This window comes from Triticum dicoccoides, chromosome 5A (assembly GCF_002162155.2).
Source record: "Triticum dicoccoides isolate Atlit2015 ecotype Zavitan chromosome 5A, WEW_v2.0, whole genome shotgun sequence".
NCBI lineage: Eukaryota > Viridiplantae > Streptophyta > Magnoliopsida > Poales > Poaceae > Triticum > Triticum dicoccoides.
Window position 1 is genome coordinate 399,189,022 of NC_041388.1, and position 8,667 is coordinate 399,197,688.

The 8,667-nt window shown below is 44.5% G+C and overlaps 1 protein-coding gene across 1 annotated transcript; it reads right to left on the reverse strand.

Moving 5' to 3' along the window:
• Positions 1-2,006: 2,006 nt before the first annotated feature.
• On the reverse strand, positions 2,007-7,295 carry LOC119297426 (alpha carbonic anhydrase 7-like). Its single transcript, XM_037575221.1, has 8 exons — positions 7,060-7,295; positions 6,253-6,458; positions 6,022-6,128; positions 3,890-4,001; positions 3,637-3,807; positions 2,852-2,902; positions 2,540-2,724; positions 2,007-2,304 (listed from the first exon to the last, which is right to left on the reverse strand). The coding sequence occupies exons 1-7, from the start codon at positions 7,247-7,249 to the stop codon at positions 2,641-2,643; spliced, it is 921 nt and encodes a 306-aa protein (XP_037431118.1). The 5' UTR covers positions 7,250-7,295; the 3' UTR covers positions 2,007-2,304; positions 2,540-2,640.
• Between the last annotated feature and the right edge of the window lie 1,372 nt (positions 7,296-8,667).

Sequence of the window (8,667 nt, forward strand, 5' to 3'; positions counted from 1 at the left end):
CCCTGCTTTGAATTATCCACATTGTTGATGGAGGATGCCTTTTAGCAATTTTGAGTAATTACTAAGTTATGTTGTTTACATCATGTTCATCTGGTTGATAGTGTGGTGACTACACCCTCCTGATAAGACTATTTTGATTTGGTTCATGTACTTGGAAGCTCCTTAAACATTTCTATCCTTATTGAACAATTTTGTGCATGGAAACTCTTATACATGAACATCAATGCGTGTATTAACTTGATTCTTTTTATTTTTCACTATTTATTTATTTACCGATTTAGATCCATTGAGATGACTTTTACATTCCATTGCTGTTTATTTTGGAACAATTTAGATACTCGTGAATTTAGTACGTTTCTGTTATCTGTGGTCTGCTATGAGTATATGCTTATCGCTAGGGAAATCTCTACGGAATACCAAAAGAGTAATGTGTACTCCCTTTGTTACGAAATACTTGAAGTTTTAGATTTGTTCCTAACTCAAACAATTTTAAGTTTGACCACGTATATACTACCTCCGTCCCAAAATAAGTGTCTTAACCTTAGTACAACCTTAGTACAAAGTTGAGACACTTATTTTGGGATGAAGGGAGTAGAAAAAATATTCTACTCCCTCCGTTCCTAAATATTTGTCTTTCTAGAGATTTCAACAAGTGACTACATACGAAGCAAAATGAGTGAATTTACACTCTAAAATATGTCTATATACATCCGTATGTGGTAGTCCATTTGAAACTCTAAAAAGACAAATATTTAGGAACGGAGGGAGTAACATCTAAAACATCAAATTAGTCTTGATAGTTTCATCATAAATATATTTTCATACTATATATGGTTATTATTGTAGATGTTGATATATTTTTCTATAGACTTGGTCAAAGTTAAAGTTGCTTGACTTGGGACAAACCTAGAACTTCAAATATTTTGAGACGGGGGAGTATATTCTACCCAGGCATCACTCCAATTAAGTAACAATAGCCCTGTGCTTGTTTTTGTTTCTGTCAATTATTGGTAGTAATCACTTGGATACCACCAAAAAGATGTGAATTCAGTTTTGATTTTGAATTATGCAACAATGTTAAAACATCAAATCTTCTGGATTAGAATTGCACTCCAATTTAGGATATGAATAGTTTTGTGCTTGGTTTTGCAAAAGAAAATAAAATATATTGTAGGTGGTAATCGGTGGCCACCACCAAATATATGTAGATTTAGTTTTGATTTTAAATTCCACAAATGGTTTAAAATTCACATACTGAATGTTAATCTCCCAAATTATAACTGTACTCTAATTTAGGAAACAAAATAGCTCTATGCTTGTTTTTGTTATATTTTGTCAATTATTGGCGGTAACCGTTTGAATACTGTTAAAAAAGATGTGAATTTAGTTTTGGTCTTGAATTCTGTAGCCAAATTAAAGTAGTCACATATTGAATGTTGAGTCTCATGGATTCCAACTGTAGTCCAGTTTAGGAAACAGAATGGCTGTCTGTTTGGTTTTATTTATTAATTATTGGAGGTAACCTCCCCGCAAAAAAAATAATTATTGGAGGTAACCGCCCTGATACCAGCAAAAAGATGTGAATTCAGTTTCGATCTTGAATTAGGTAACTAAATTAAACTAGTCAAATGTCGGATGTTAAATCTTTGGGTTCCAGTTATACTCCAGTTTAGGAAACAAAATGGCTTTGTTATGATCCTTTTTTGCGTTTGTTTTTTGTGCCAACTGCTTGTTTAGTGGGGTTGGCGGTAACTACTGGAGGGCCGCCAAAAAGTTGTTAATTTAATTTTTATTTTTAATTTCGTAACTGGATTAAACCAGTCACACGTTCAACCTTTTTTTTTGTGGGGGTCACATATTAAATGTTGAATTCCTTAGAAACCAACTATATTTTGGATATCTCTGTTCAACATATAAAATCTTCATAAAAACATCCCCTACAGACCTGATGAGCCCTTCACTCAGTCCAACATATAAAATGTTCATCAAAAACGTCCCCTCCCGACCAGGTGAGCCCTTCATTCAGTCCAACAGAGAAATGCTCACATAAATGATGATACATTTTCATGAAAAATTTGTACTAGCAATAATTGGTTTACACCTGCACACAAATAATACAAGGTGCAATATTGAAAGTTTTTCTCTCCGTAGCAATATGGCCCATGTTAACAAAATTTTGCATCTCAATTCCCCTATCTCCTTTGCACCATAGCAGCAAAGAGATGAAGAAAATCCATGATATCCACCATTGGGTCCGCTGTTTCGCCGTCCACAGCTGCAGCTTTAACTATGATGCAAATTTTACTGCAAAAAAATATATATCAGCAGATGAAAGAACTGACCCATCGGCTTGTAGGTGTATTACTTTGCACCAGTTATCCCGAATTTCTACCGTAAAAGGAAAATATTTTGAAATTGTTCCTTTTGTGAGTATTTCGCACTACCTCCGTAACTAAATATAAGACGTTTTTGAACTGCAAACGCGCCTTATATTTAGTTATAGAGGGTGTATGTGCTTATAGTTAAGCTCGGCTCAAACCTCGGAGCTGAATCGGAGGGCAAACGGAGCCACAGCTCCACGGCCCCGGAGAGCATTACCCCTACTTAAGCTTTCTTCTCTTTCTTGGCACCCTTTGCTGGTCAATCTTTTGCTTCTTCGCCTTCAAAGTAGCCAACAACTCGACCATTCATTTTCTGAGCCGGCCGGTCATTTGGCTCAGGTTCCTGCGTCAAAAAGGGAAATGATCATGGATTCACCAATGCAAATGATCATTCCAAGAGTGAAGTCAGATGAACCATGGTTCCTGTTCACTCGCGCATGCTCGCTAGCTTCGCAATCAAATTAACGTACCTCGCTCACCGACTCCATCATCTTGATATGCTCCTTTGATACGTGTTTTACCTGGCAGATAAATCAACAGTCGGTAAACAAAACACACAGCTTTTAAAAACTTGTGGTATGGTTGCTCTCCTCTGCTGGTCAGGTCCTTTGTGCATGTGCTGCCTGAGAGTGTGGGGGGTGAGATGCTTGGGAGTATGATGTTGGGTTTGCTGGTGACATTCTTGGCTATGTCTGAGAGTGCGCCTGTTGGTGCTTGTTTTGCTTTACTTTGGGTCATGTAGTAGTGATAGCTCAACGAGCGCAGTGCGGTGGCGCCGTTGGGCGCCGTGGTGGCGTCGACGAATGGACGGACTGGCAATGACGATGCAGATCTCTCTGCTGAAGATGGATCAGTGGTTCGATGATGATGGCGGCTTCTAAAACGTGTGCATATGGTGTACGCTTTAGGTCTGTTGCATCAGTTTTAGTTCCGATACGTTATGTGAATGGATCGACGACGACACCGATTTTAGATATGGGGAGTAAGAGCACTCAACATTATCGAGTTTTGTAGGTGTGAGTGGTGGCTTCGGATGGCTTCCTGTATGCTTTTATTAGACATTTGTTGAATAATAAATAAAAATGGCTGCAGAGGTCGGGGTTTTTAACCTACTTTATAAAAAAAAGTAGTGATAGCTAAACTGGTGCTTGTAGCTCGTATTATTGGCTTCCCTTCGTGAAAATTGGAAGGGAAAAACCCTTCTTTTCTTCAACAAATAAATAAATAAACAAAACGCACAGAGTAGTGTGCATACCTTGCTGAGGATGTTCCAAAGAACCCCTTCGGTGCAAGGCGGCGTGGTGAGGGAGCCGTCGTATCTGTAGTAGCCCGAGGCCTTGTCGATCCAGACGGACGGATCAACGGGCTCCTTCACGTCCTCGTCCTCGTTGTCCTTGCCGGCGAGCCTCTTGAAATATGGCGCCAGCTGCATGAACATATACGCATATATTATGTCAGCAAACTAAAGCTCACACCGTGAATTTTTGCATGAGGAGGCACGTACGTACATCAGTCAGCGTCTTGTCGGGGTCGCCGGCCTCTTTGGTGGAGTAGAGCACGGAGATGACGGCGCGCGCCTTGCTGGAGTCCTCGTGGACCATGTGCAACTCCATGTCGAACCTATCCTGACACCGCTAGCCAGTAAGAGCATCTACAGCCGGACATTACTAATTTGACCCCTCAAATGCCCACGGACACGCCCGGACAGTGACCGGACGTGTCCGTTTTGATTCCGCCGAGCACACTGCGTGCGGAGCTCATAGAGCACGTAGGAGGCCAGCGGCTGCGGTGGCTAGCAGCTACAGCTAGCACGCTAGCACGGCTATGGGAGCACGGCGGCCAGCTCAAGCACGCCAGAACGCATAGCTGGGTGAGCACGCGACCGCGGTGTTGCTAGCACAACGGACATGCCGTGCTCCGACCTGGGCACGCGCGAGCTCATTCCCGGGCGCGCACGAACTCCGGCCTGGGCGCGTGAGAGCTTCGGCTTGGCCGCGGTACGCAAGAGCTCCGTCCTCGGCGAGTGCGAGCTCCGCCTTGGCGTGCCAGAGCTCCCTCGGCCGCGGCGCGCGCGAGCTCCGGCCTGGGCACGCGAGAGCTCCATCCCCGGTGTGCGCGAGCTCCGTCTCTAGCGCGATGCAAGCTACGACGGGGCGCGGGCGAGCTCCGGTGGCCTTCCTCCCTGATGCGGACGAGTCCCGGTGGCCTACCTCCCCGCAGCGAGGCGCCTGCAGGTGGGCCCGCAGCTGACGTGGGTAGCCTCATATTGCTCCATATTTCAGACGAGTTTGAGATACGCCGGTCAGTTCGAACGTTTAGCGAGGAAGTGAGGAGTCCGGTTGAATCATTTTTTTTAGAGTGAATTCTGGTTTTTACCCCCTATTTTGAAAATTTTGACAGCATTTACCCCATCTAACGTGAATTCATCCGTTTTATCCTATTTAGCGAAATTGTTGCCACAATTTATCCTGTTTAATTTTTTTGTGTGTGTTATCATCAGCGGATCCCAATTATCTGGTCCAGCTAGCACGTCAGATTGACGGTTTTCTCCTTGCTGAACGTGTCCTTGTAGCTTCTCCCGACCGGTCCGGCCTGATATGAGCTCACCAGATCAGGTCGCTCATGTCCAATGCACAACGCTCGAGTTGGGCCGCACCATGTTGGCCTCCGTTATTCACTGCACACATCACTCGTATTAATTCCTTCCAATCACACACACAATCCTGCCCCAAACCACTGCCTCCTTTGCTAGGATGGGGCAGGATGACGTAGCCGACGAACGGCAGGCAATGGGTGGCAGCCGGTATATGACATGTCTTCTCCACTCCCATATGCATGACCGCATTCCCAGTTTCTCACCCTTGGTAGTTAGGTTTGAAGAAGTATTCTGATGAGATGACTGAACTTGATTAGCATGACATGTTACCATTGAATAAATTACAGGAGAAATTGTTAATGATATAATCTGAAATCATGTATGTTTTTCTTCAGTATTACCATATATAACCTTAAGTATGGATGATTTTGTGGATCAGATTAAAGTGATGTAAATATATGCATGACTTTGTGGATCAGATTAAAGTGGTGTAAATATACTGATATAATATGAAATCATGTATTTTCGAGCGAGCCTGGCGGGAGCGTGCAGCGGAAGCTTGGACGGGCGATGCATCAATTGGGGGTGAGCAACACAAGCGAGAAGCGACTGGAGGCGAGTGGCTGACTCGAGCGCTGTGTGTTGGACACGACATGAGCGGCCTTCATCGGGCCGGGCCGGTCAGGAGAAGCTGCGTGACCCGGTTCAGCGGTGAGAAAAATAGCCAGGAAAAACTACTGATGTGGCATGCCAGCTGGACCAGACAATTGTGACACACAAATCAGAACGCTCACAAAATTTTAAACGGGGTAAATTATGGCAACAATTTTGCTAAATGGGGTAAAACGGATGAAAACTCGCTAAATGGAGTAATTAGTGTTAAAAATGTCAAAATAGGGGGTAAAAGCCGGAATTTACTCTTTTTTTTATGGGGCATTTGACCGGACGGACGTTTCCAACATTTAGAAGGGAAATGTGAAGCCCGTCTGTAGATGCTCTATGACGAACGATCGATGGTGTGCTCGCTGTGGCATGGATGCTCACCTGGTGCCATTGACGGTGTGCTCCGAGGGTACGTGCCAGTGCACCTGCTGGAGCACGTAATCCTTCTTCTTGATCGTCAGCTTGCCATTCCCACCTTTCCATTGCAGCTACAAGACAACGACCACACATTCATTTTTTCATTACACACGTTAAGAAGTAAAGATTTATCTCCGACAACAAGTATATGTAGTATATTGGTAAGAAATGTATGGTTCTTGGAGAAGGAATTACGATGAAGTCGTGCCCGCGGTTTTTCAGTGTGCATGCGCTTGAGTTGTAGGTCTGCTCCAGAGGGCCCATGTCCTTGTCGATCTTCACTTTGCAGATGTCGATCGGGGACTGCTTCTTGCCGTCGCCACAGGCAGCCCAGGCCTTATTCAGCTTGGCCCATTGGTCAGGCCCAGTTGGGTCTTTCTCCTCGTAGTTGAACAGAGCGTCTGTGCCAGCCAAATTAAACATGGGCGTTACTGATTTCGAACCACTTTATCCAGAGAAGAAGTCACACGCAAATTGCAGGTGAGTAAAAAACAAACGATAACATGCTAATTTAAAATAGGCTTTGAATTTTTTTTCAGATCTAACATGTTTTTTGAACGAACAATTAAGAAACCCGAAGAACATGTAGAATTTCATATTGGAAACAGTAACCGAGACAGTAACCCGTGTGCACAGGTTACACTACCACGACCTCCGCTCATGAACTGCTAAAACATTTTATATTTAGAAACGAAGGGAGTAGTTTGCAATGCATGCACTTAGATGGATTTTATTTACTCAAAATCAAACACCAAAGGGATACAAACACAATGGTCGCACATGCGGCCTCTGCATAGTTATGCATACAATCAACACAACACACATCCATAAGCATGTTGGCATGCACTTAATAGAAGCTACCGTGGGCCGGTCCAGGCGCTGGCGCAAAGCAAAGATCACAAGGATGGCCCAAGTGAAAGCAGGACGGCGGCTGGAACGTGTCTCCGGCGAGCCGTCTCCGTTGATTGGTCAATTTTAAACTTTACCGGTGCATTCACTTACGAGAAGCTACCGCCTGAGCAGGCCCAGACGCAGGCGCATGGGCAGGTGCCGACGCCGGTCCAGACGCATCCCCTGGCGTTCGCGCCCGCGCCGGTTTAGATTCCACACATGAGAAGGCGAAGATCACAAGGATGGCCGAAGCGAAGGCAAGGCCGGCGGCTCCAGCATGTCTCCGGCGAGCCGTCTCCATTGATCGGTCAATGGCAGACAATCGACCGCGAGCTTGAACCCATCCATTGGAATATGATCAAGAGAGAATTGGAGAAAGCAGCGACAGCTGAGCCCGCGCGAGAGGGAGGCCTTCAAAGTAGGACGCGGGTAACTAGCGGACCTCACGTATCTTTAGCATGGTCCGGTCCGGTGTTACTGCGACCTGTATGTACATCGGACGATGTATAAGCATCGGACCGGGCAACCGCTACGTATAAATGATGTCATCGAGGCGTAGAATTAATATAGTGTGGTGTGGGTGTTGATGAGATGTCGTAGCAGGCCTACCACATGAATGATCACCATGCATGCGCGATCGAACCACGCCACGCACACACGTCATGCTATTTTTTTAGGGTAAAAAAATCCCAAAAAAAGTTTCAAGGGCTAAAAAAAAAGATTTAAAAGCATATCCCTCTCTTTATTTACGATTCAACCATCTTTACATCACTTAATAAGAGAGGGATGAGTTCGTTAGGAGGCTCAACAAAGAAACTATTACGAGCCCTTAGCCAAATTTGCTAATTCATGAGCAACAAAATTAGCCTCCCTGGGACAGTACACAAACGAGGTATAAAGGGAAGCTGCAAGCAATATGGTAGCAGTCATCAAAGATTGCAGCCGCTGAACCTACAAATTGCCCTCCTTCATTCATCGTATTGATAACCTCAAGATTGTCTGAATTGACAATAACCTTATTTGCAACCGATTGTTTGTGCTTGGCAAAGACCATATTGCAATGCAGTAGCTTTAGCGGATAGCACATTGTAACATATATCAATTTGTCAGTTCCTTGCATTTTTTATAAATTTGCCCCTATTATCTCGAATAATTGCATCAGCTAACCCCTTAAGAAGGTCCTGATCAAAGGAAGCGTTCACATTGAGCTTCACATGTCCATTAGGAGGTAGCATCCATCCTCCCGATTTCCTCAACTTTTGGCTGCGTTGCGGAAGTGTAGTTTGATGTGAACCCAAATCATCGCTATTATAGAGTATAGAGACGGTCGGTATGCCTTTCAGCACAAACTCCACGCACACCATCGACAAGACTAGTTTTGGGGTCACCCACAAAAGTGTCATCGTCATCACATCTTCTCGAGCAAGCCACTCCAACTTCATCACAACCAACCACTAAAGTAGTGATTTGCACAACAGCCATACAAAATGCGCGTGGGTCTATGCCAAAAAACAAGCTACTCGTGTTGACGACTAGGCAACTCCAAGTTCGATGATCCATGCTATTCAAGGCTCGCACGACAGAGGTTCACTGCAACTAGACCATCGATCACTATCATCGTCACCACCAGGACCACACAACAACTTCGACTCCATAGCAATAGAAGAAAAGCACGAAGACCCGACAAACATGCCAAGAAATCGAGTACCAATACCTCAT

Coding starts and splice junctions, on each gene's coding strand:
- LOC119297426 (XM_037575221.1), bottom strand. CDS start 7,249: ATGGAGACGGCTCGCCGGAGACATGCTGGAGCCGCCGGCCTTGCCTTC. Junction 6,459..7,059: donor TGCTCAGGCGGTAGCTTCTC/GTAAGTGAATGC, acceptor TGGCTGGCACAG/ACGCTCTGTTCAACTACGAG. Junction 4,002..6,021: donor CACACCGTCAATGGCACCAG/GTGAGCATCCAT, acceptor GTGTCAGGATAG/GTTCGACATGGAGTTGCACA.